The 27,708-nt window shown below is 34.0% G+C and overlaps 2 protein-coding genes and 1 long non-coding RNA gene across 3 annotated transcripts in view; 2 read left to right on the forward strand and 1 right to left on the reverse strand.

Moving 5' to 3' along the window:
* Nucleotides 1-567: 567 nt before the first annotated feature.
* On the reverse strand, nucleotides 568-5,026 carry LOC128226596 (uncharacterized). Its single transcript, XR_008259698.1, has 5 exons — nucleotides 4,927-5,026; nucleotides 4,184-4,348; nucleotides 3,191-3,309; nucleotides 2,791-2,866; nucleotides 568-2,464 (listed from the first exon to the last, which is right to left on the reverse strand). It is a non-coding gene; the product is annotated as an uncharacterized LOC128226596 (long non-coding RNA).
* A 4,389-nt stretch (nucleotides 5,027-9,415) lies between these two features.
* LOC128226311 (uncharacterized) lies at nucleotides 9,416-20,351 on the forward strand. Its single transcript, XM_052936195.1, has 7 exons — nucleotides 9,416-9,712; nucleotides 17,535-17,639; nucleotides 17,993-18,136; nucleotides 18,607-18,746; nucleotides 19,040-19,178; nucleotides 19,330-19,459; nucleotides 20,107-20,351. Exons 1-7 carry the CDS (start codon nucleotides 9,416-9,418, stop codon nucleotides 20,199-20,201), a joined length of 1,050 nt encoding a protein of 349 aa, XP_052792155.1. The 3' UTR covers nucleotides 20,202-20,351.
* Nucleotides 20,352-20,584: 233 nt separating this feature from the next.
* The window catches only part of LOC128227813 (protogenin-like), a 46,100-nt gene continuing 38,976 nt past the window's right edge, over nucleotides 20,585-27,708 (forward strand). Inside the window, exon 1 of the mRNA XM_052938682.1 lies at nucleotides 20,585-20,886. Coding sequence (XP_052794642.1) covers nucleotides 20,802-20,886 — 85 coding nt within the window. The 5' untranslated portion in view covers nucleotides 20,585-20,801. The remainder of the gene's footprint in view (nucleotides 20,887-27,708) is intronic.

Here is a 27,708-nt window from a genome sequence, read left to right on the forward strand (position 1 = left end):
TAAGAAAAATTCATTTGGATATACATACTTTTCGATAAGTTTATATTACTTGAATTTACTGGAACTGGGGCTTTAAACATATAGGATTTTTGTAGTTACATTTAGATACATAAATTAATATTACTTTTATTTCTATGCTAAAGCAGTTACAAAATCTTGAAGTTCTAATATGAATTTGGAAATACATAAAAAGAAATTGAATAAATTTAAAATGTTTATAATTTACCTAAGATTCTTCTGAAATACCTGCCACGGTGTACTCTTCCAGTACAGTTTGTTTGTTCAGACCATTGTATCATTGCTTACTGTTGAGTATTCATTCATGTGAATTTATTTTAAATATCATAAATGCTCATTTTTGATAACAACTTCTATTAAACTTGATATGTGGATGGGAATGGGAATATGATCATTCTGGCCCAAAAATGACATTTTGAGATATTGTAACCTTTATGATGCCAAGTATTTCAAGAACAAAAATCCAAAGTTTCAAGTCAAAATTCACAAAAACTAAAAAAATATAGTACTTTTCGTAACACGGGTGTAGAAATCGAAATGAACAAAATGTATGGTCTAATGTGTTTATTTAGAATGAAATATCCATGTCAGATAAGTATCATGTCAAGGACTATTTACATGTAACATATAGGTTTTAGCATAGAAACAATAAGCACTCATAGTTTGATTACAAAAGTTAACGAAAAGTTCATAAGTGCATTTGGTTGCTATGGTAACTATTGATAATGCCATTTTCACTCATTTTCTAAATGTTTCTCAAAAAATAATGTTTTTCATAAAGTTGTGTTTTAAGTTATTGACATTTTTATGATACCAAGCAATTGCAGAAATAAAATCTGAACTAGTCAGTCAAATATTAAAAAAACATCAATGGATATGGAACATTTCGTAACAGAGAGCTTTAACACAATTTGAACGAAATGTTCGCTAAATCTGTTCTTATTTTGAATGAAGTACACAAGTCAAAATATTAAAATATAAAACTATCTTTACTAGTATCACATTCACTACAAAAGGAAAATAACAAGTACACATTGCTAATGTCCATAATGATAAAGAAACTTACAACAAAGGTCAAAGCAAAATTCAGTTGCTATGGTTACTTATGAAAATGCTATTACCAATCATTTTTGAAAGTCCGCATAATTTTTTTTTATTTATAAGTTATTGACATCTTTATGATACTAAGTATTTACAGAAATTAACTCTAAAGTTTCACGTTAAATTTCACAAAAGTTATAAAACATATGAAACATTATGAAACACAGGGATAAAAAACAATGTGAACAAAACTGTTCTTATTTTAAATATTATATATATGTCAAGATACCTGTTTAAATATATCACTTATCTTTACTAGTGTTACATAAACTTCAACATTAAAATAGCAAGTACACATTGCTAATGTCTATAATGACATAGAAATTGGCCACAAAGGTCAAAGCAAAAATCGGTTGCTATGGTTACTAATGAAAATGCTATTTCCAATCATTTTCAAAGTCTGCCACAAATAATGTGTTCTCAATATACAATGCGTTTTAAGTTATTGGCATGTAAATGATACCAAGTATCTTAGGTATAAAAACTAAAGTTTCTAGTCATTTTTGTACAAAGAAATCAAAAGATATGGATCATTCTGTTACACATTGGTAAGCCAGTTTGAAAACAATGTCCACTAAAAATGTTCTTATTTTAAATGCAGTGTCCATGCCGAAATACTAACTTAACTGTCTGTTATAGCTAACACATAAACTAATTCATAGACACAAAGAGTACACATTGTTCATTATATGTACAAAATGACATAAAAGAACTACATAAAACAACAGCCTGTTGCTATGGTTACATGTGATCATGCCATTTTTTACTCATTTCTTTCATATTTGCCACAAACATTTGATCTACAATCGACATTTCACCAACAAATGAGTAAACTTCGACTTTACACAGAGTTGGTTTAGGGCATACTGCAGATCTTGATGACTCAGATCTAAAGAATGGACCAAAAGAATATTGAAGGTACGATTGACGTTCAGCATCTAGGCACGTTGCGTGCTTTATTTCAGGCAAAACACCACATTCTGGACTCATCCTCAAAAGAATAACTTCAATTTCTGAGGAATCTACAAACTCTTTGCATACTCAACTCCTGGTTTATGTTTTGATACATAGAAATGGTGGTATTTGGTGATATTCTTTAGAGTTTTGAAATATGTATCTAGGAATGATTTCCAACTGTGAACTGTGATTGGCTGTTGAGGGTCATAAACCAAGTGTGGGATGTTGTGGCCGGACTTTGAAGAGGTGAAAACAGTGTGGGCAATTTCTTGAAGATTCTCGGCATTACAACATCGCCACTGGACCTTCCAGTTGCCGAAGTGACAGTCAGGAGCAAATTTGGTGTGCCCAGCCAACATAGTGTTTAGTGTTACACTCTCATGCAATCCTGAAAATTGTTGGAAGATCTGTTTAGTGTAAATAAAACTTATCTATATTCACAAAAAATATAACTAAGCAAATGATTTTAACTAGGGTATAATAAAGTTTTCAAGACATATAAATCTTACAATAATGGAGTATTAACATATGTTTATTTAGTTAACATATTCCTCATATCAAATTACTGCCAACTACACTTTAACTTCATCCAGTTCTGCATCCTTTAAAATTAAAGCACCAATCGCAGATATCAATGATGTGATTGATTTCAAAAGACAGTGCATTTGTCCTAAAAAATCAGACAAACAATTATTAACAGATAAGAAAACTTACCTGTCATTACAGGTCACATGGCATACCAAAGCACAGCATTGTTCTTGTTTTGGCCGACAGCATTATCGAAATAAACCTGGAAAATTTAATACATTTTTTTTCTTTTTTAAGCTATATGCAGTACATGAAGAAAGCAATGTTATATTGATGGACATATTTCATAAGCCATGGTTGAATCCAAATATCCAATCGTTATCAATCATCGAATGTGAAATGGAAAAAAAAATCTGAGTAAGAATGTGTTTCATGGTGTAAAATATGTAAGTTTCATCATCTTTTATATTCACTATTGATTCTCATAATCTCTTCTCAGCAATAAGGATAAAGTTTGCATAAGCTGTTAGAACCTTTAATCCATTAAAATTCTATAGATAATTTAAATGGGTGAAGCATTAAATACCTCAGCATGTTTTTCACCGACACCATAGTGCTGAAAGTAGTGGTGGGCCAGGCTCACGACACTGTCACTTCCTTTCCCCGGCAATTCGGCCTCGTCCACCAGATAAAATGTCTACTTTCCTGTACAAATAAATGTTAACTATTGTTAAAGGGACTATACACCAGATTGGCACCAAAAACAGTTTTTTTCTGTAACAAATCTCAGGACAATTATTTAATAAAATGTTTTACTCTTTGATATCATAATTGTAAAAAAAATACCAAAATGTAAATGTTCGATCCGGATTCACCAAAATTGCAGTCCAATGTTGTATCTACTGTGCTACGAAGGCTTACTCTAAACCTTTGGAATATCTAAGCTATATACCTAACTTGGTAATATCAGGTGATAACATCGACAAGCCAATCACGCATACAAATGAATTCTACTAGGTATACATACCTAGTAATCTTTTTTAATGGTACAATACGAAAAAACTGCAAATATATAATTGTAAACTATGTGGTACTTCAGTTACATGTAGTTAGTTTCAATGCATTGTACTCATTGATACCAAGTTTATGTCAGTTTTCGACAATTTTCTTCTTTTTTTCCCGCTATTTCATCATATGGTGTATAGCCCCTTTAATTGATTTCACAAATAATAATAAAATTGTACTGAAATAGTCAGCAAGAAGATAATGTAGACAACCCAAAATGACACTAACAGATAGCTGTATTACTTTTACAGATCTTTATTTCTAATTAAAATTCATTTTTAAAATCCAAGCTAAGATCAAGAGTGTTTAACTTGTTTACGTTGAATCTTTTAAAAGGATTTCTAAGTATGGCCAAGGTAAAAGTTTTTGAACAGGAATACAAAGCTGACAACATAAAAAATCTAACCTAAAAAATTAATTCTGACTTGGAAAGACAATTTTTACAGGTACATCATTATTGTATAAGATCTGTCTTATTCTGTTACTCCATGTTTAATTCAGAGTGACATCTTACCATAAAAACATAGCTGAACCTAAGGCACACATGCGAAACACATGACACTTCTGTGGGGTGGCGAAATATATCGGCCCAACTTGTTGGCATGATGTGGATAGTGGACTTGCTGGGCAAAATCCCATGAGTAGTGGTAGTGCACATCTTGGCAACATGGTTCAGCACCTTCAAAGACAATAATGATAGCAAATAAAAAATCAAATAGTATTTTACTTTATGAAAACAGGTGATCCGAACCGTTATTCAGTAACATTCAAATGATAGTAGTATGCACACTGCAGTTTGTTTACATTTTGAATCTCCTTGACATCTTCAGTTCTCAGAGTACCATCATAATTATTTTACAAAGTAATAAATCATCGTTGAAATTAGTCTCAGAAACATCATGTCCACTATCAGACTCTTTTTTTTTTATTTTGACTTTGAGAAGACTGCACAAATTCATTTATAATAAAGATTGTCAAGTTAAAGTTGTTCATTTGCAAAATCTGGATCATCATTTTGAATATATTCTTTTTCATAAGGTACCGTCGAGGCCTGTGACAACGTCGTTTAACATTTAACCTTGGCGGTCATTATCGGTTGCTAACAACAAAACAATTCGCAGAATTCACTTCCGGGTTTTGACAATTACTTTGATTGCCATGTGAAAGTACTGTCAAATTACTTATCAAGCTTGTAGATTGTGTTATACTGATTAAAAATAATCATTAATGATTAAATAACATTTTATTTGTACTTACCACTTGCAATTCCACAATTTAAACCAAGAAACGTTGAAGTTTAACACCGGATGTTTCTCGTGATAAACTGGGAAACGGTGTCTCGGTTACTACGTTGTTTGTCAGAATGTTAACAAATATCGGTTATAAACAACCATTTCATGATCAAGCATATTCTGATCAATGTTCTTTCGGTTCAAAAAAATAAAATAATACTGTTTTTATTTCAAAAAGGCCTCACATCATCGACCAGAAATGTTTGCACCTTACCGTCATACAAACGTAGTTACCAAAGTCCAAAAGCCGAACAGCTGACCAACTCTTTCGGTAAATTAAACACACGTTAAAAGGTTATGATCAACTAAACGTCAATAAATAGTGTTGCAGAGGGTTTATTGCTGAAATTGACGTGTTTTTTTTATGTTGACAACAAATAACTAAGTTTTAAGCTCAAAAATACCATGAAAAATCAAGGGGAAAAGAGTGCGCGATTTGATTCTCGCTTTTTCTCGTTATTCACGTTAGCGCCACAATGATCAAAATCGCGTTCCCATCCACATATATTTACATTGAATTATTATTATTATAAACTGATGTATATATATAGGTAATATTATGATAAGACGCTTTTCTGGTGACCTGTATCACGTCGAGTTCGGTGTGTCCGAACGAGACGTAATGCAGGTTACCAGAAAAGCGTCCTATCATAATATTACCTATATATATATACATCAGTATATAATAATAATAATTCAATTAATATTCCATTTATTATATACCTGCATATTTAGTTATTCCTTTTTATTTTTCGGTTTCAATTTGATTTAAATTTACCGCCATCTGTCAAATGCGCGTATGAATTCGAATGTGTTATGTAGTTTTGAGTAATGAAGTCAAGTGAGGCTAAGTACTACAGCGAAACGAAGTCAGAAGTTACAGAATTCACTTTATTGAGCAAAATAAAAACAAAATATTTATGTTTTAGCAAAATTAACAAATTGCTAATACGAAAACAATTATTAAATGTCACAGCACAAAACACAACAACAAAAAAACGGTACTTATTCAACGAGTATACACAAGTCATTTCCTGAAGACGTAACGCGGCCATTTTTAAAAAAAGTAAACATTCGTGGGATTATTTGACGATCAGTATATGCAGAATTGAGGGATGTTCGTAAGTTAATCGCTATTTCTATCTATGACGCGAATTCGCCTTCTTCTTTGTATTGGCGAGCTGCTTATATTTTATGATAATAAACATGGATAATGCAACAATTTATGAACTTCGAAATGGCAAGTACAACTAGTTCACCAAGTAACTGTCTAGAAAGATTGGGAGTGTTCTCTGCTTCGTGCTTATCCTCACGGTTCTTTAAAGAACATATGAACCATGTTCCTGCTTCTGGAGCGTGAGTAAAGTTAGATAATTTATTGTATTTAAAAGTTGACAGGTTTAACCATTTTTTGGTCACGCAATATTTAGCAACGCGAAAGTAGTTCCGAGATTACACACGGTACTCGCATGATACGGAATCAGAAGACGACAGTGTCATGATACGGATTTTTCAATACGGCGTTTTGTAGTTTTCACTGTTGGATATGGAAAAGGAATTTGATAGGCATATATTAAATATATATATATATATATGCTCCTGGGCTGGTATTCATGAAATATCTTAAGTCATTTCCTAACTTACGTCATTTACTTTGGTTAGGTATCTCACTGGTCGTATGATATAATAACTTAATTACATATAAAATACTTTATTTCTATTATTTTATGTTAACCCAATACTTTTCTGTTAAACAACTTGTGTTTTTTATTATTATTTGACAATGAACATTTAAGGAAATCGACTTAAGTAATGAAATGACTTAAAATGTTTTATGAATACCAGCTCATTTTTATTATCATACCTCTTATAAACTGGATGAGTATATAGAATATCCCTTATTTAATCCTTGTGTCACAATTAACTCATTACTAAAATCATTAAACCTTATTTTTATAATTTTTAGTATTAAGCACCTGTTTTTATGCGTAATCGCTGTTAACAAAATGAGATTTGAAGAATAAGAGGCAAAAATGGTAAGTGGAGTAAGCGCTTATATGGAATTATATGGAATTAATAAGAAGGATGAGAAAGGGAAAACGATGACAGTGGGCGATGTGGACAGGTGTGGTCAGTGGTGGATTCAGGTTGTTCTTCTGTATGTAAGAGATCAGAAACGTTTCGCTTGTCGAATATATTGTTGAACTTGTTGGAATATAATTTTGTTTGTCTGAAGAATGGCTTCCTATGATCCAAATATAGTATATTCTGGAAAGACAATGATTGATATTGGATAACTGGTCAACAAGATGATTTATTTGAGCATGATAAAGTGGGCGGGTGAAGAAGATATGATATGTATCCTCGATATATCCAAATTGGCAGTGGGGGTTATCGACAATGGTTTTTTTAGAACAGATATTTGTTGACATTGCTACAGTGCATTCGCAGTCTTACGTGAGCAACACTAGATTTGCGATCTCCATCATAATAGACTTCGCGTACTGCAGTTCTATTCTTGCTGAGGTTATGCTTGAAAGAAGACAACGATGGAGAAGAACGAACATCTTCTGATAGAACATTCCAAGAAGATATGGTAGATCTAAAGAACGCTAAGTTCCAAGGACCTTAAACTTTTTTGGCAGGTTGGTCGTGACCGGCAGATAAACCCTACTGTTTTTGGGATATGTGAGTCAAAGGTCAAAGTCGTTGTGACAGTAAGCTGAAAATACGCGGCTTCCTATCAATATTTGAAAAACGAGCTCGAACTTGGTAAAGGTCCATGAAACACGACCAGCACCCTAGCTATTTTGACGTCAGATGGTCAAACGTTTAGGTCTAAGTGACCTTTAGCAGACAATCGGTTTCGTTCAATAACTAAGGAATGCTCGTATCTAGGTACATGTATCTCGAAGTTTCTATGCTGGTGAACCGCATATCGGCTTCATTTTACTAATGTTTCAGAAACATTAGCTGCGTCTTTGATGCTTTGCATCAAAATAAGTCTTGTTCTAATCTAGAGTGAACTAATCCTAGGAACATTGTTACGACCGCATTGACATTTTACGTTCACTTGCCCCACCTGGATCCGCTAGTGAAGATACTGTGAAAACGTACGTCGGTGATTTCGTGATGATGGTGTTAGAGCGAGGGGTGGGGAAATCAGGGGAATTCCGTTCCATTCAAACACCATCAACATCCATTTATGCAACGAAAGAAGCAACCATGTGCATAGCTATATAAATGCGATTCCGAACACTGCAAGTTCGACAGCGATTAATTACTATTTCCAAGAAGGTAAATTGTAGATTCAAATTTGTCCGAACTGTTCGTTTTAATGTAGCCAACTTATCAATTATAGTATGGCATTCAAAGGGGTATCTTGCTCTTAACGAAAATATCTCCAGGCCTCGTTATAAGGTTGAAAACAATCATTTGTTAATTATCATTTGAAAATAACAACTATATTAAGCTTATCAGAGCTAGAGCCTTTAGTGAATCATAGATTGTGACACATGTATAAGTTATGCACTTTAAATGTGATATTTTGCAATTTTCCTTGCCATAACAAGGAGCTACATGATCTTCTAATGGCCATCTATACAGATATAAAATTTCATATGCGTAGCTTTAAATATTTTAGAGTTATACGAAAACCCGGATAACAATTGGTATATACATGTATACACTATATATGTATTTTCCCTTCCATACCAATCACAATTGTTGCTCAACAAAACAAACCGACGGACATAATCTCGTTATGGCCCTTCATCTACATACCATTTGGATGGGATTGACCAGTCTGTTTGTGACATTCTTAAATGAAATTGATGCAACACACACAATGATAGTTGAAGTGTGGCAGATACTCCACTGTCAATGCAAAAGAACCTAATAAAATCCGAAAATTGATTATAGTGAATATTCCCTGAAAATAATTCACCGTTTTCTATCAATAGAACAAAACAAAAAGATGGTTAATTAAACTTGTTACGTATTGTGAATTTATGAATTAAGGAAATAATAATGATAAAGAAATGTCCTCACTCTGGGAGTTGGATTTGTCCCAGCCTAAATGAAATAAATGTACAGGCGAAAATCATGTATACGAATAAGAATAACAAAATATAAAAATTTTCTCGTAAAATGTTCAGGTCTAAGACGCAACAATCCGGAAATCCTTCAAAATATTTTAAGGGAATATACAGTACAGTTGTAATTATAAAAGCCAAATTTTGCTAGCATATTTAATTTTCTTTGGCCTTATTCAACGTCCAATTTTTCTTTCCTCAGTTGACGAAGCTGGCCAGGATTGTTTCTTTACACACTCGCAGCTTTCTTTGCTCTGCTAATAAGGGGTAGTAACTGCGTTGGAGCTTGCTACACCCAGATAAATACTGTCCGTTACGACTATGTAATTACAGTGCGGCAGAGTATTATTATCCGCCAAAATGGACGACCCCAACGCGGAAGTCAATGTAAACAATGATGAAAATGTTGCCGAACTTGAAAATGAACTTCAAACATTGTACTTAAACTGCTTAGAATCTCACAAAACAGCGGTTCAGATAAAGTCAGCTGCAAAACCGTTTCTCCAGACACCTTCAACCATGCCAGGATCAAACGGCAAAATAACTCTTCTCAAGTTTGTTGTTCTTCCAGTGGTGATGATTTTGCTTGGTGGGCTTCTTTCCAACCAATCTTGCAACCAATTTATGAAGCATTCCTTTAGGAGAACAATCATTCATGTAAGTGCATCAGTTTTAGATTAAGGGCCTGTTTTATTTACTAAAACCAAAATCATTAACAAACTGTACCACAGGTGGCAGTTATGTTGACAGGAACCTGTCTTTTGGCCACGCATTCCTCAGCCCCTAAAAAAACTATTATAAAAAAATCAAGACCAAAAAATTATTGGAATATACTCATTAATTGCAATAACCTTGTGATTAGTCTAAAATAATAGACGTGTTATACGGGATTCTTCCAATCCCTAACGTCTAAATGGGAATGTGCAAAAAGAGGAGGGTGTTTTAAAAATATTGAAATTGTTTTAAGTGAAGTATTTTATGGTTGAAATTGATCATAAAGAGTTATATTCATATTTTACCATGTAAGTGAAATGTTATTTTGCACTAAACAAGCATTTAATGCATTAAAACAAGTTGTTTACCTTTCCAATAAAACGAAAGTTGACTGACACAGAAAACAATTATGCGAAAGGGAACAACTCTATGCAATCGTAATAACTCGGCCCTCTCCGACAAAGCTTCGAGATAGACCTCGTTACACAATCGTAACAACTTGGCCATGGCCGAAATGTTCTGAGCGATTTAAAACTCAGGGATGATAAAATTCCGGATTAATCCGGAATTTCGGATTTAAGGCCTCACGGATCGATTTTGAGATTTATGTAAATCCGTTGAGTTTTTTTCTAGGGGGGAGGGGTACAGGAGCGAATCGAGCTCAGTTCGAACAATATGGGTACGAAAGGTGAGTTTTCCGAAAGTGTAAAGCCGGAAATTAACGAACCTATTTACGTCTTGGCAATCGAGCTATATGATTGGTTAAGATAGCATCCGGTGATTACGGAAATTACCGATTGGACTAGAAGACAGTATCCGGATGGTCGTACCCGGATATGACAGACGACGAAGACGAATAAACGGGTATTGGAAAATTGGAAAAAAAACCGACCACCACCAACTTCTAAAAACATCGATTCGTCGATTTTAAGGGTACATTTGCCATTTATTTTCAAGAGTAATTCACGAAACGTTTCTTTTTAAGTTAATAGAAAGTGATCAAACTGATAATGAATTTTGCGCATGTAGCATTATTTCGGACATCCCGATTCGGATTGTGTCATAATAATCGATTTTTATTTTACAAATTTTATTTGGCTGATTGAAGTTTACGCTGTAAACCGTTTCTTTATTATTCTCATAATGTTTGAAGCATTGTTCTCAATAAGAAGTGGCTGTTGACCATAATGGGAGGTTCAAATGAAAATTGGTTTGGTTCAAATTTAAAAAAAAAATGAATACATATTTTGTAGTAGTAATACATATTACGTAGAGGCAGTCATTTTATTTTCTATTGAGACAGTTCAACAAAACGTCTTGAGGACCCAGTTTGAGTGAGATTTAAATTCTATAGTTGTAGTTTGTATTTCCAGGTATGTTGATGGTTACAAAAGTCAGGGATGAACAGACACCACAGCCAGTGCATCCAGTTGTTCCTGTCAATGACTGACAATTCAATCCAGAGGCCATGATACTTGGATTTATGGCTGAACATGCTCCCTGGCACCACAGTAGTGTGCCTTACTTAAGACACTTGCCAAAGATACAAAAGCGAATAAAAACTTCAAAGGTGTACAGCATCATACAAGATGACTTACGGAGTGGCTAGCCATTTCAATGATGAACATGTGGGGGGTAATGGATCTCGGTTTTGTTTCAACTAAGACAAGTCAACAAACACAATGAGAAAACTGTTGCAGCTATTTTTCTGCTATAGAGAAAGAAATAGTGTTGAGACATTTGGCCTCCTTAAAAATCACTAGGGCTGATTCTGAATCAATTTTCATAGAATTTGAAAGCCTGTTTGAGAGACTTGAACTGCCATGGGACAATCAAGTTTGTGTGCTACTGGACTCATGTAACACTATGAGGGGAAAAATCTGGCTTAGGGACCAGAATACGTCAAAGTCCACCATGTCCACAACGGCTACGCTGCCAAAGCATTTAAGTCCCGCTTGGATATTACTTGGAATAATATATATAATAATTAATAACAATATGTTCTCATCAAATGTGCAGAAAATGGGATAAATACTCTTTATATGATACTTAAAATTGAATAATTAACACTTTTACAATAAACATTTGCAAGCATGATAATCGATATGTTGTTCACTATTATAAATCAAACATCCCACATTGTAGACTGTTCATACACAGGCATTTGATCATAGCCAGTTGAATTTTATGGGAAGTGGACAACTGAACCAAAATGTCAGGTACATGTCTTATGCCTGTGACTTCAGGTAAAAAAAGTAAATTTAACTTTGTTTAAAGACAAAGGTGTTAAACTTCACTGCTAAGATTCCTGATAATTGTTCTGATTGTGGATGTCTCGTGTTGAACATAATTATATCTACCAAACCGAAAGGTGTACTCCATGAACACTATTCTAAGGCAAAAAAGGGTATTAGAATCCCTGAAATACGGAATGCTTCGGGGGGGCTTTGCCCCCCTTATCCCCCACCAGGGCTTTGCCCTGGACCCATTGGGGGCCTTAAGTGGCCCCCTGAACCCCATGCAGAAATTTTCAGGATTGGCAACTTGGCTCTATTATCATCCCTGAAAACTGTTCCCTGAAGCCTTGCAGGTGCCCTTCATGTATATATCATTATGTTTTGACAGAATGAAATGAAGAAAAGCCGTCAAACTCATAATTATAAGTTGGATATTTATTTTTTGTGTACGGAACTTATATAAAATAACATTATCTGGTAATATTTCTTGTTTTTATGATATTTTATAGAGGCTATATGCTTTAACCAGGAATTCTGACCGGAACAACTCCCATTTTTGATACTAAACAATTTGTACGTGAAGGATTTGCCATATCAAAAATCTAAAAAAATCTGTCAACGTACAATTATTTGGACTACCTTGTGATTAACCAATATTCCAAGCATTTTTTTTTCAATGTATATCCAGGAACAACCTATTTTCGACCACAATCTATTTTAGACCACAACCTATTTTTGACTGCCCCCTGAAAATAGGTTAAACACATCTATTTTGCGTCACTTCCAGTAAAAATAAGCTCCATTTGTTAACCATAACAGTAGAACTGTCAGAAAACTTCATTTGAAAACGAATGGGAATGCTGGTGTAAAAAAATCTTCAGTTTTACTTGAAACAACACCAATTAGTCATTTTTAATTAATGCCAAATTAAAACCTTCATTTATAATGATTTCACTTGTAAAATACTTCTTTAAAATCGTGTTGTTTTTGTTTGCCAGATTTTACATATCTACCAGAGCCTAAAAACTATCCACTATCGTTTTCTTAGTATAGTGCACAACATTAAAAGCGCATCAAAATATGGTACATAATGTATACTGCTTATTCTAAATTTTATGAAATTTATCTACAGGTAACTATCTTGAATTATAATTGGGCTCTCAGTTATCATAAAATTATACATATTGCAGCCTGGGCAGGTCATATGAGGCTCATTCAGAGTTGGGCCAGTGGTACCAGGGTTCATGATGGGTGAATTTATTATTTTATACCCATGTGAAAGCCATAAGAAGAGATGATGCATTCCTTTGCCCCTCTTGTGGTGATAAGTAACTATAAAGTGACTGGATGGCAAATATATAAACATTTAATTACTTTTTTAAAAATAAAATACTTGAAACTGTAAAAAAACAAGTTATACAATTTATAATGAAAAATATTGTGCACAAACCTTTGTTGTGAAGTATAATTAATGGTCATGGTCAAAAACAGGTTGTATTTAGGTCAAATACAACATGTGACAGCTGCCATTTTGGATGCAAAATGTAAACAACAGAAGATTGAAACAGATATTATTTTTTTTGTTTTTTTTTCAAAGATGAATGATTGCTTTAAATGGTATACACAAACATTTATCTTTTATTATCACTTATTTATGATTGAAATGTAAATAATCCTTAGGCAGTCGAAAACAGGTTGTTCCGGGATACATGTATATTAACTTATTAAAAATGGACATGTTAAGGTCCTTGCAAACATTCTTCATTCTTCATTATGCTAGTGACAATATCATAACATATTTGATATATTTATTTAATAATAGAATAAAATATTACAAAAGTAAAACATCTTTTTTTTAAAATGTAATTTCTACTCTAGAACATATTTAATGAAGAACAATATTCATATTGTTTGCTTCATTTGTCATTTAAACATTCATATAATTACCAGTTATTGTTCAAGTTTACCATATCGGATTACTATTACACATGTGAAAACAATTACACCTTTTTTCAAAAATACAAAATATTGAGGTTTTATGTTTGTGTGAAACATTTCTAAGCCTGTATAAATGCTTGTTATGGTAAGGTAAATAATGCTTTCCTAACCTTTGTTTTCAACCTATAAAAAACTTTTTTTCTGATCTTTTCAAAGACTAGTCTAAAACAATAGACGTGTTATACGAAATTCTTCCAATCCCTAATGTCTAAACGGGTTTGTGCAAAAACCGGGTGGTTGAAGAAAATATTGAAATTGTATTTATTGAAGTATTTTATGTTTATATGGATAATAAAGGTTCATATTCATATTTTACCATGTAAGTGCAAAGACATTTTGCACAAAACAAGCATTAAATACATTAAAAAACATGAGTTACCTTTCCAATAAAACGAAACTTGACTGACACAGACAACAATTATGCAAATTGGAACAACTCGACCAATTCGTAATAACCTAGCCACCTCCGACAAGCTTCGAGATAGACCATGTATATACAATTGTAACAACTCGGCCATGGCCGAAGTGTTCCGATTGATGTAAAACTGTGAACTGCAGCCTTGCAGGTGCCCTTCATGTATATATCGTTATGTTTTGACAGAATGAAATGAAGAAAAACCTATAAAACTCATAATTATTCGTTGGATATTTATTTTTTGTGTACGGAACTAATATAAAATAACACTATCTGGTAATATTTCTTGTGTTTATGATATTTTATAGACGCAATATGCTTTAACCCGGAATCCCGATTGGAATAACTGCCCACTTTTGGTACAAAACAATTTGTATGTGAAGGATTTCAAAAATCGTAAAAAAAATCCGTCAACGTACAATTATTTCAACCATTCAAAGACATGCATGTGAATAGGTAACAACGACTTCATATGAAATATATAAAAGAACAGTATTGAATAATTATGTCAATTCTTGGTTACCAAGTTACCTCTTGAATTTGCAGCCAAAGTCACAAATAAGAATATTCTCCAAATAAAGCAAAGCATTTATAGAGCTGTTGTAGTGACATCTTGTTGTTTTGTTGTGCCTTTCAAGACATTTTTATGACCCCCTTTGAAGTAGAGGGGTATATTGCTGTGCACATGTCAGTCGGTCGGTTGGTTGATCGGTCGGTCCGTGGGTAGACCAAAGCTTGTCCGAGTGATATCTAAGCAGTGCCTGGATTTATGGTCATCAAACTTGAAGGTTGGGCCTGACCAGTAGATGACCCCTATTGCTTTTAGGGGTCATCAGGTCAAAGGTTAAGGCCACAGTGACCTTTAATGGTAAATCAATTTTAAAGCTTGTCTGAGTGATAACTCAACAATGCCTAGACCTATGGTCATCAAACGTGCCATGGAGGCTGGGCCTGACAAGTAGATGACCCCTATTGATTTTAAGGGTAATTGGGTCAAAGGTCAAGGACACAGTGACCTTGATTGATAAAAGGTTGTTTGAGTGATAACCCCACAATAACTCCACCCGTGACCCACACACTTGACTTGGAGGTTAAGCCTGACCAGTAGATGACCCCTATTGCTTTTGGGGCTTGTTTGTGTGATAACTTGACACTGCCTACACCCATTGCCCTCAGACTTGACATATAGGTTGGGGGTGACCAGTTGATGACCCCTATGGATTTTGAGGTCATAGAGTCAAAGGTCATGGTTATAACTCATATTCGTCATATTTATTTATTCCCTGCTGCTTAGATGATACATTTTATCTGCAGATATCAGTCACCATCTGAACATGATTAAAAACTGCACCTACTATCCCCAGACTTTGAATGGTCATAATCTTAAAACTGCCTTAAAGGCACCCAATGTCAATGACAAAGTCATTTCGGTCCATGCATATTTTATTCATTTGTCCAAATAATCCTGACAACATGGCGCTCGGGGGGGGGGGGGCATAATGTTTGGCAAACATCTCATGATGTTTTCATTGTCAACGTCATATGTTTGTGAAGAAATGGTCTATAAAAATGTGATAATTTACGTGGCCGAACACTGAAAATAAGCTTGTTTTTAAGGTCGTTTATTTGTAGTAGTTTCTAACTAAATGAACGAAAATCGATCGCATACTTTAACTAAAATATTCGAATATAAGAGGCATAAAAGATATGGTGTATCAATTTGTATTGCCATTCTTTAATTCAGTAGTCGCAATATCTAAGGGAAGTAACTCTGTACAATAAAGAGTATCACTTTTGTATATGTCGAACGATTTTAAGGACATTAGTATGAAGTATATAACATTTGTTTATTTTTTGAAACGGAGTGAAATACTCCATCCACCTATAGGAACATAAAATTCAAAATATACCTAAATCTGTATACATATTTTCTATTGATACATATTGATTAGTGTTATGGTTAATATTAAACGAAGAGGAAACTAACACACCTTAAATTAGGATAGAAGTAAAATAATAGTAGGCTAGTTTTTCATTAATTTCTGTAAAGTTCTATGTTTTATGATACTCGGTGTCTACCTCTTTAGATATTGCCTATCAAATGCCCATCATGAGTTATAATTGCCGTTTCAGCTTTCAAAGAAATATATCTTCGATTCTAATTTTTAGTCCCCACTTGGACGAATACATAATGAAATAATTGTAAGTAATACGAAATCATCTGCAAACACTATTATAAATATAGGTAAAGTATCACTATCAGACTCAGTTTTTAACACCATTGATTAATAATAGAAAAAAACACGGCAAATAATGGCGCCCATTGTTTCAAACCGATTTATTGTTAATCATATTTGCTTAATACATACAACTTAGCATCCTTAATATAACAATACAAGCACATACTTATATAGAGTTTTAACTGATGTTGTTCACTAACATGCAGGGTCAGTGGTAAATAATGCGATGTTATGAATAATTATATCAGTGTGGTTTGGCGTTTTGTTAATTCATTTGGTGTTATTAAATATCTTAATTTCTAAACAGTAATGGAAAAGAAATAACTTCGAAATCGAAGTCACACAGAATTTAATCATAATGATAGACGAGAAGAAATGTTATCCTCTAAGGCTACACCAATCTGTTTTCTTTTGATCTGCAGCAAGCTAGCGGAATACAAACACCCGTTTTGTTTTAAAACAGGAGCAGGGTCAAATGAAAAACATTTTTTCCAATGCATTTGTAATATATAAATGATTTGGATAAAAATATTCACTAATTTTGACTTTATCAATAAAAGGCCATTCTGATATTTAAAAAAATCCTTTTGGTCAAAAGTACAAGCTGTTGATTTGAAATCAAAGTGCATTTGCTTTTTCATAAAAAAATACTCGCAGTAATATCGTTGTTTTTTTTCATTTTTGGGAAGTCAAATTTAATGGAAAAAATGGAAGACTTAATTTTTGCTCTGTCATTTGGCAATTATTTATGTTAACTTTTTGAGGTGTAATACAAGGTTGAATAAAAAAATGAATCACTTATATTACTGGTATGAAACAAATTAAGTTGTTCGTATTTTAACAGAGTTAACATTCACCGTGTATGATCACTTTAGGTGCTGCCTTTTCTGGATTGGACACAGCTGTACGAGACGAACTGTTTTGTCCCAAATCCGTTAGCAGAGAGTTTTGATAGGCCTCTTCTCAATGAGGACTGCAAGGTAAACAAAATGCCATCAACATCTTCTATGAAAGTAAAACAGATACATAAAGTATTATTGTTTGTTTCCATGACGTACATTTTATATAGCTTGAATGGATCATAAAAACTACTTTTAATTAAAAGGATATACGAAGTTACTTATAAATCTTAATTCAATGCAATGTTATGGCATATGCTGGTACATAATATAAAACAACCTACAATATGTACCTATACGAGATATCTTAAGTATTAAAAAAAGTCTCGATTTATTACCATTCAGTACAGCATTTTATATTTAAGACTGCACCGAATTTAGTTGTGTTGTTATTTCAAATGTAGACATTTTATAAATTATATATATTCTGGCAGATTTGTTCGAATGTCTCGGAAGTGACGGTACTATTGGACACCTCAGAGGAAGATATAGCCAACCACTTTTCTGAAAGTGACATGCCGTTGGTTATACTCGGCCAAAATCTTCAACCAACAGTTTCCATGGAAACTCTGGCAGAGGTTGTTTAAGCGATATATTTTAGGTTACTTCAGAAAAGTATATAAGAAACATATGCCGCATGTAAAATTGTTCCACAACAATTGAGTGTAAGGCTCCATTTATGGAAAAGTACGAACATTTATTACATTTAAATTTTAATAAAACATTCAGCTATGATTCCACTTATGTCTATGTTAAAGTAATATTCTGTTTGTTCTGGGTTCTGAATGACTTTACACTTTGAAAATCAGTTAGGGAAACCGACCCTCACGCAATCTAGTTCTGTTAACCTTCATGTTAAACTCATTTTTGCCATTATATCGTTTTCGGTAAATGTTTTACATTTTCTTATTTGTTCACAAAACCTTTTCAAATGAGAACGAAATAATATGGGGTCACCATGTATCCAAAATTAATATATTGGTGAGTCGAATTCCTTAAGTATTTTTGTTTGTTATACTGTACTTAACGATGGTTCTTCCCTCAACAGCTTTACTTAGACGAGGAAAACATGAACATTTACACGAGTTGTGAATTTGCAAGCAGTCTTCCGATTAAGGAAGTGAGAAACCAGAGAGGTCTTTTATTGAAAGCACGTGCAAAACAAATACACAACTTCTACGCATCATGGTGCGTACATGTTTACGAGCAGGATAAAACAGTTTTCGAATAACAATATTCATAAACTATAAAACGTCGTCCATTTTCAGTAAGTCGTTCTAGGTGCAATTAGGTGCATTGACCTTATATATGTTTGTATTTACGTGTCTTCCTCGAATGCACCTGTTTTCTATTTAAGTATATGTTTGGTATTTTTTGTCCTTGCACTATCATGATACCTATTGGTACGGACTTATATACCGTTAGATATAACCATTATATGATAATAGTGCATCAAGAATAATCCTATTCAATCGTTCCAGGCAAAATTGCTTCACTGAAGCTGCAAAGACATTCCGGCAGCTGTACACGAAGCCAGAATTCCTACCTTCCGCATTAGAGCTCGACGCATCAAACTGGGTGTTTATATGTGAACAGTACACGGAACGCAAACTTATAAAGGTGATGTTTTAAATTATGTTTAGTTGCGCATCGGTAATAAGTAAGCAAGTTGTTTGACTTTTAACTGGTTAAACTCTTATAACGCTGTTTTTCATACTCCTAATATATATCATTCTTCACAAGTGACACAACAGTTTCCCTTTTTTCGCAGATGCCTATGTTGGATCAATTTATGGTACTGCTTCAGTTGAACGGGGAACTAGAGTTAATTTTTACACCGCGACAACCGTGTTTAAACAACTGTACTCAACTGACAACAACTTTGGAAAAGGGAGCATCTTGTAAGTGTCTTGCAGTCTGTCACTTCCTTCTCGGGTTTAACTTTCCATTTTTTTCTTCGAATTTTACGTTAACACTACTCTGAAACTGCATTTTTTCAAACCAATGACTAAACATTCTTATCAGGTTTACTTAATTAAAGTTTGATTTTCTCTCTTCAATAGGCAAAATTACACCCATCAGGAAGGAACATATATTGTTACAATTGTTATAAATCACAGGAGTTTGAAGCAGTGGCATTTTGGCTCTGTTTAAAGTTACTTTTGACTAGCAAATCCTAGTCTGAATGGGTGGAAGTTCCCTGTATGTTTAAGAATAACGGTCCCCTCATTTCAACACACATACACAGGTCCTGTATAGTATTGAATCATTGAAGGCATACTCACTATTATTGTTAATTAGAGGCATTTCATCAAACAAAACAGTTACTCAGTTAAACCTGCGCATACTCGATCACAGCAAATAAATGATATGATATATGCTTTCAGACGCCTATGTGCAAGATAGCTAATTGCTCATAGTCAAAGAAACGGTTCTACGTATGCTGAGCATATCAGAAATCCTATGGAATTGTTCAAAACATCGAGTGCGAAATTGTTCATTGACCCGTGCCGTTGTCCACTTGGTGTTAAATATTCTTCTATTTCAGTGATGGTGACCGACTTCTTGTACGACATTGAGTATGTAACTTGTCTTAGTGGAAGCAGCCTGACTGTCGGACTGGCCGGAAGAATTGATCTCTGACACGCGTCATGTCCGCTGCGTTATGCAGGTCTAGAGAACATTTAAGCTCAGCAATTGTATCTCTTGAATTTGAATTGTTTGTGTATAGCGGAAATTTTAATATACATGTATATGTTTACTTTCAAGCAAGAATAAACCTTATACACATTTTATTTTAACATTGTCCTTGCTTTAAGAATGTATTCTCAATTAAACCCCCCCGAAATATATTGTTGAGAAATGGGAGAGCACATAGCTAAACGGGAAATGTTACGTAATTCGCTTGCTGCCCTTGAGGATATTCAAATTTCGTCTGCTGCAATACTGCATAATGTATTTTATCGGGTTTTGCGGCAGCTATTAGCATAATATAACACAATATGCATGCACTGCGTATGCACAACTTGTAACATGCTCTAATTCTCAAGAAGAGCAGGGTTTGTTGATTGTAGGTGAACCAAAATTCACCGAGATAAGGGAACCTGCGACCCGCGCTGTTAAAAGGTCGACAAAAACTGACGTTTTTGCATTACAATAACAGTTCTTATAATGTGCAAGTGGAAGTAAAGATGAGAGAAAGTAAAAATATCACAAGTGCGAAGTCAATAATGTTACATTATAATGTTTATAGACCTAATTATAAAAATGTGGTATAATAACATGCTTCTGTTTGTTGGTTTGATCGGAGTTATCGCCTTCTCAGTTGGTAAGTTTATTTTATAATGAGGATATTTTGAAAGAAGAAATACAACTTAAATGTAGAACGATTTTAACAAAAACGTACTGACACTTCTTAACCTTCCCTGCCAGTAAGGTCTTAAAAGCAAGATGGCGGATTAACGGTTTATGTAGGTCACGAAGGTTTACTGTTCTTATCAACAAAGGGAAAATGAAACCATGGCTTCCAACAGCGGCGTAAAATGGGCATTCATGTGAATATTGTTTGTATTTGCCTTAAAATGATGTCAGTATATGTGTAAGCACTGATTTAATACAAATTTAAAATTGAAAATCCATATTGAATATTATGGAAGGACTTGTCGACGCGGTTGCTCAGGGATTTATTTGTCATTTCACTGGTTTCATGTTCATACGCCTGAAAGGGATGAAGGAAGTTTGTTATATTTTAATTAATTTCATTGCTTCAAATTACAATTCAAAGTACATCGTTAAACTACAGACCTCTGACATATCTTTTAAAAAGGGGATTTACCTCGCAGAATTAGTTCATCTTTCTTGAAAAGATCCTTGATTTAGTTTAATACGTCATAGGTTTTTAAATATAGTGCATATGAATCTATATTCAACACTGTTCAGAACTTTTTTCTGTTTTTATTATTATTTCGTCTCGCAAATAAATTTGATGCACAACCTTGAATAACACATTACAGTTCTTATTTGAAATATATATTTAGAATGGAGGTTATCACTAGCGGATCTAGGAGGCAAGGGTGAATACCGCGCCCACACCCCAAATTGCCCGGTTTTTATTTTACAATATTGGAGGACAAATGAATAAAAATCACAAAAATGAACCATTTCGGACTAAAATTAGCCAAAGTCAGGGAGGGCGTTCATTACATTAAAACCATATTATAATTCGTTTCGGTTTCGCATTTTGAAATTTAAGTTAATTACGTCCCAAATGCTTGACCGCCCCTGATTACTCAAAGCATTTGAAGAATGCTTATTTCTGGGGGAGTATTTCTATCTTTTTTATAACCGCCTAACCACTAGTTATATGTTTTCATTGACCAGTTGAAGTTGTTCATCCCTATATTTATTAATTAGACAATTTCAATTTATAAATAGTTTGCGCTTGATCTCGTGTGACGTCGTGTCCCTCTTTCAGTATATGTGAGATAGGCTTTTATTTCCCTCCAGTCAGGAACAAGCAATACTTATATACAAGATAAGACACAAACCTTCGGGCATATATACATCACATGCACACACCGTTGATAGTATGTAATAAGATCAGAAATAATATTTTGTAATTGATAAAGTTTATATTTACAAAAAATCGAAAAGCTGATTTATGAGGCTGCAACTGCAGAATATACAAGAAGCTAGATTGAAAGCGAAATTCTAGCTTCCAACCAGCATCATATAAAGTTACAATAACTTATTTAATCATTAAAGCTTGTGTGGGCTGAAGTAAATAGGTACGTGAAGCAAAACAATTAAAGTTCGATACATTACAATAGAGCCTGTGTCAAGTAATGCTACAGAACATGCTCATGGTTACAGTGTAGACTGCTGAAAACTGGAAGTTTCCATCGCAGTTTGTGGACAACACCCTTCTAGTCCCATAGGTTGGTAGAAGTAATTCTTAATGTTTAGAAGTCCACATGCACTTGCAGGTGCGGATCCAAAAATGATGTTAGATGGGGCGTAACTTAGGGACACAGCCTTATCACTTTCGACCCTCCCCCCAAAATCGAAATTTAAATGTTATAAAATATTGGCAGGCGGGTTGGGGGTACTCCTTACAGACAATTTGAGCGTATTTTATTGCTTTTGTCTCTTATTTTCACATAAAAAGTCAATTTAAGTGTGTGTGTGGGTGGGGGGGGGGGGGGGAGACGCCGGGTCCACCCCCTCCCTGCTGATGGCCTAATGTGTTATAAATAATTTAATTCAATTATCTTTATTTTTTACCAATTTAAAAAAAAAATCAGAATCGAATGGGAAAGAAAGAAAATAACGACAACACACATACACCATTATATACAAGGTATATTCAACGACGTTCTTTAAGAAGCTTACATTGCAAAGGTTTCATAAATTCATAGTATTGTTTATAGCAAGAAAATGTGTTGACTTTCGACTCAATCTTTAACTTGTATATGTATGTTGTTTATTTATTACTTGATACAATGTGTTATAAAATAAATACTGTTTAAACCGAGAAGTTTCGAGATATAATCTGTTACAATCTAATTACTATGTCGTTATTGTAATGCATGATAAATGTGCCGCCACTTGACTACATACATTCGCATCTAACACATTTGCCGGTGAACCATAATGATATATTCAGACAGTCATGTTGAATGAAAATTGTTTCATTAGAGAAGTCCTTGAAAATATTTGACGTCTACTTGCAGTAAGTTTTCAGTAATATTTTCATCCAGTTCGGCAATGTCACAACATAACTTCCATGTTAATTGTTTTGTTACTTGAAAATATTACATATATAAGGGAAAAATTGTCGCCACAAGCACAATGTGTTCGATAAAAAAAGTGCGAAGAATTGAAATTCGCCAATTCCTAAAATAAAATTTGCAAAATAACTCTCGTGAAGCTAAATTACATCAAGCACATCTGTGAATACCACATACTTTAAATGTGCCCATGCATGCTTTGAAATCATAGTAGGTGTAAAGATTACAAGGTGAGGTTCAGCTTTGTATCAGCGAGAACTTTGAAGTTACGCTGGGATACTTGCCTGTTTCGAGATTTTGTAAAATACATATAAAGGGAAATATGGACAGGGAATGCACTATTATGAAAGTACTTTCAAACTAATTTTTACTGCAAAATAATGATAACCGAGTATTTACTTATATAAATATAAGGCGATATTTGAAATTGAACTCAAAACGACTAAACAAAATCTACATATCAAGGCCATATTTTTCATTGCTCAGTTGTGTGAACACAATCAAATTCGCTTGTAGATTAATGTACACGAGAGCTTTTGTAAATTTTCTCATAACTTTTGAGTCATGCATTTTAAATACGTGTCACCATTTTTAATAGCAATGTATTGCATATTGAGTTTGAATGTACATCAGTCTTTTTAATATCTCTTTAAAGCATTTTCATACACTAACTGAAATGCCTTAATTATATGATATGTATTGCCAGTGCCATAGTTTATATAGTCAATGTTGTCAAGCACGCCCTGGTTCTGCTGAGCAGGCACATAGGGATCGTTTTGCCCGATGTCGTCGTCCAAACCTTGTAACCATGTTTATTGGCATAATATATAATTGACTGACTTCGACCAACAGCGAGTCAACAGCACGTTTACACTATTTTCTAGCCTTGACCAAATACACGCTGTCTGCCGTCTTGCTTCAGCATTTCGTATCCAATATTTACCAAACTTGATTATAATGTTTATAGGCATAATGTATCGACGGAGTTCGATCATTTGCACGATGGACTTTAACTATAAAGATATGATCCTTGATTTATGAAAAAATGACCGAATTCACAATCCATTCTTTAACTTAAATATTTCTTAATCAATATTTCAATGGGCACAATTCCTTCAGTCTTGTCAATGTGCGAGGAACAGCCCGAACGCACCATTAATTCTGGAGTTATGGCCTTTGATTTGTCAACATTTAACCAAACTTACGTCGACTTCTTCCTTAAATACCTTATCAATGCTCGTGTCACTTGTAAAGGCAACATATATGTGTTCCTATCGGCTGAGGCGGCGGCGTCAGCAAAACCTTGTGCAGATAATAACTTAAATTTTAAGTACCCATTCATGATGACACTTTTTGACAGTGTTTGTAGGCGTTAAGTCATTGTCAAGACCAAGTATGCGGTGAATTTCCACCATCTTTTGCACCAATATACAACCAATATTTTTAGCCAATGAAATTGCAGATAGGCAATCATTAAGTACTAGGCTTAGGGATCATTACGAATTTCAACTTTCGCGGGGTTTTAAAGGTCACACTTTCTGTGTCAGATTTTGCGTTGACAATGTGTCAGTCAATCAGGCTGTGTTTTAAGTCAGAAAGATGATTACGCTCACTCCGCCCATTCTTTATCATTAATATTTGACTTCATGTCATCTAACTATTACATAACGTCGTATTTTACAATACAATATAGTTGCTCCAACACTTGTACATACTAACTTAATTATCATCCACGATTCAGCCTAGTGACCGTGTTTGCGGCATAGTGTCTTCATCTTCTAACGGGAAATAAATCTCTCAAGTGACACCACAGCTGTGCCCCTTCTACATTCAATGCAGTTGGCTTACTTTTTTATTGGATATATTGATCCCTTTACATTAAAATTGATATTATAAGTGGTTTGAATATGATAGGTCGCTGCAAACATGCAACACTTCCATTTTCGCGGAATGCTAACATATAAAATCTTTACAAATTCGGGTAGCATTGTTTCATGGGCATGCATCCATCGAAACAATTTGAGTTATGGCCCTTGAGTATTCAAAATTTAACGAAGTTTACTTTGATATTATCTAATCAGTTTTTGATTAACAGCCAGATCACATTTCCAGAGTTATGGCCCATGACTAGTTCAAGGTTGACCAAATTCACTTTGTCCATTCTCTAACTTTAGCGTTTCTTTTTCAATCCCTACCAAATGTATGTCTATATGTATATTTCTAAACTGATGTCAATAAACCACCTTTAGCACACTCTTCACTCAGGCGTACGAGCCTGTATACTTGTCGAAATAACATTGTATGCTCCTTCACTCAATCTTTTGCTATGCACTCTTAATCAAACCTAATGTTTACAGGCAGAGTAAATTGCGTTTAATAGCCTGTCAGCTTGCAACATTTATTTTAGAGATATTGGCCTTGAATTATCTTGTTGACCATTTCTTCATATAAAACATTATGCGTTTAAGCTATAAATGAATCCAATTGAAATAAATACATTATTCAAAATTATTAACCAATTAGATTCAAATGAATCCCCTGTATCAATAACTTAACTAACTTTTGGTACACATGTTTAACACTATTATGGTTACACACCACTCAGTTTTGACGAAGAAAAGCCCCATTTAAAACGTACAAATTGCCAAAAATACGATGTCCGGACAATAACCCATGAAAAGGTTGACAGATGCATATGATTTTTATTAAACATGTTTAACACCATAAACACAGTGCAAGTTTGACTTTGGTTACAGACCACTAATACAGCATTATCTCCATATCTCGGCGGTCAAGTCCGTCTTACTCTATTCCAAATAATTGTACGTTGACGGATTTTTTTAGATTTTTGATATGGCAAATTCTTCACGTAGTTAGGGATTGGAAGAATCCCGTATAACACGTCTATTATTTTAGACTACGTCTTACCCTGGATTGCATTATACCGTCACGAACGCAAATCCTATATACAGTAAAACTGCGATCGCTCGAGGTCGCCAGGGACCGAGCCAAAACCTTGAAGAACAATGTATCATAAATAACGGGGTTAGTAGGTGGTCCGATATTGGATATATAAGGGGCACAGGAAACCATATTTGGGTTCGAGCGAGAGAATAAATCATGTCGAAAATTGTTTAAATTGATAAATGTTTCGTTTATTCATCGGAGTCAGAAAAATAACGCCATTCGGTACGATATCAAGATTAGTGACCCAATATTGAAACATATTTGGTCACCGCGACCAGTCCTTGACCAATGGCGTTGCGTGATTCATGTTGGAGGCGTGATATAATGAAATTCATCACCGATATCTCTTCTACCGTAATTACGTTTCCTTAGGCTAAAGTCAATATTTGTATATCTTCCTGTTTTCACTGGAAACTTATGATGTGATGTTCTGATTGTTGACATTGGGATCCTTAAAGATGGGTTTAGATTTATAAGGTAAGGTTCTAATTGCAATTGGTCTTAAATTAGTTTGTAATGTAATCTTTAAAACATAAATTATTCATTGAGGTTTTGCAACGTGTGTATTAATGAATCAATTAAAGTTTGTTGATTAGTTTGTCGATTACTTTTGGAGTATGTGCACTTGCGTTATTCCACACATGTGAATAACCAGTTTCACCTAAAGTTGTTTTGACATGTTTATACCATTTGAAGGAGTATCGTGTTGATAAAGTCAGGGTCTTATAACTTAGAAAACTAAGTTTGTCATCATTACCTGTGATAATTGTTCTCAAGAAATTAATCATTTTTTATTTAGTTTGAATTTCTAAAGGATATCAGCCGATTTCACCATAAATCATACATGACGGTGAACTTTGTCTGGTTTAAGTTATTCTGCGCAGAAAGGACGGATGCACTTTTTCGATCACTCTCAGTTTTTTATACCCCCAGATTTCATAAGCGTAGCAAATTATTGGTGTAATTGTGTTATCGAATCACTGTAAGGGCAGGCCAGCTGGTAAATCAAGATTTGGTATTCTTCTGTATAATAGATGTACAGCCTTATTCGCTTGTTCTATTAAATGTTTCTTTATATGGATAGAGCTTCCCGAGGTACTAAATTCAGCCATATATATATTTATAGGTAATTAACATTAACCAACGTTCATCACCTGTACTTTCATTGTTTATTTGTTCCAAATATAACTACTTTTGTCTTGTCAATATTTACCGTAAGCTGCACCTCGTTGCAATATGCATTAAATTGATTGCATCTCATTTACTTTTTCTGCGAACAGGACATTGTTATCAGCGATAAGTAATATTACTATTCATAAGGACGTACACGTCTGCATCTTGTATATTAATTTCAATTCCGTTACTACCTTTAGCTATCTTGTATTGCTCTATGT

This window comes from Mya arenaria, chromosome 3 (genome assembly GCF_026914265.1).
Source record: "Mya arenaria isolate MELC-2E11 chromosome 3, ASM2691426v1".
Taxonomy (NCBI): Eukaryota; Metazoa; Mollusca; class Bivalvia; order Myida; family Myidae; genus Mya; species Mya arenaria.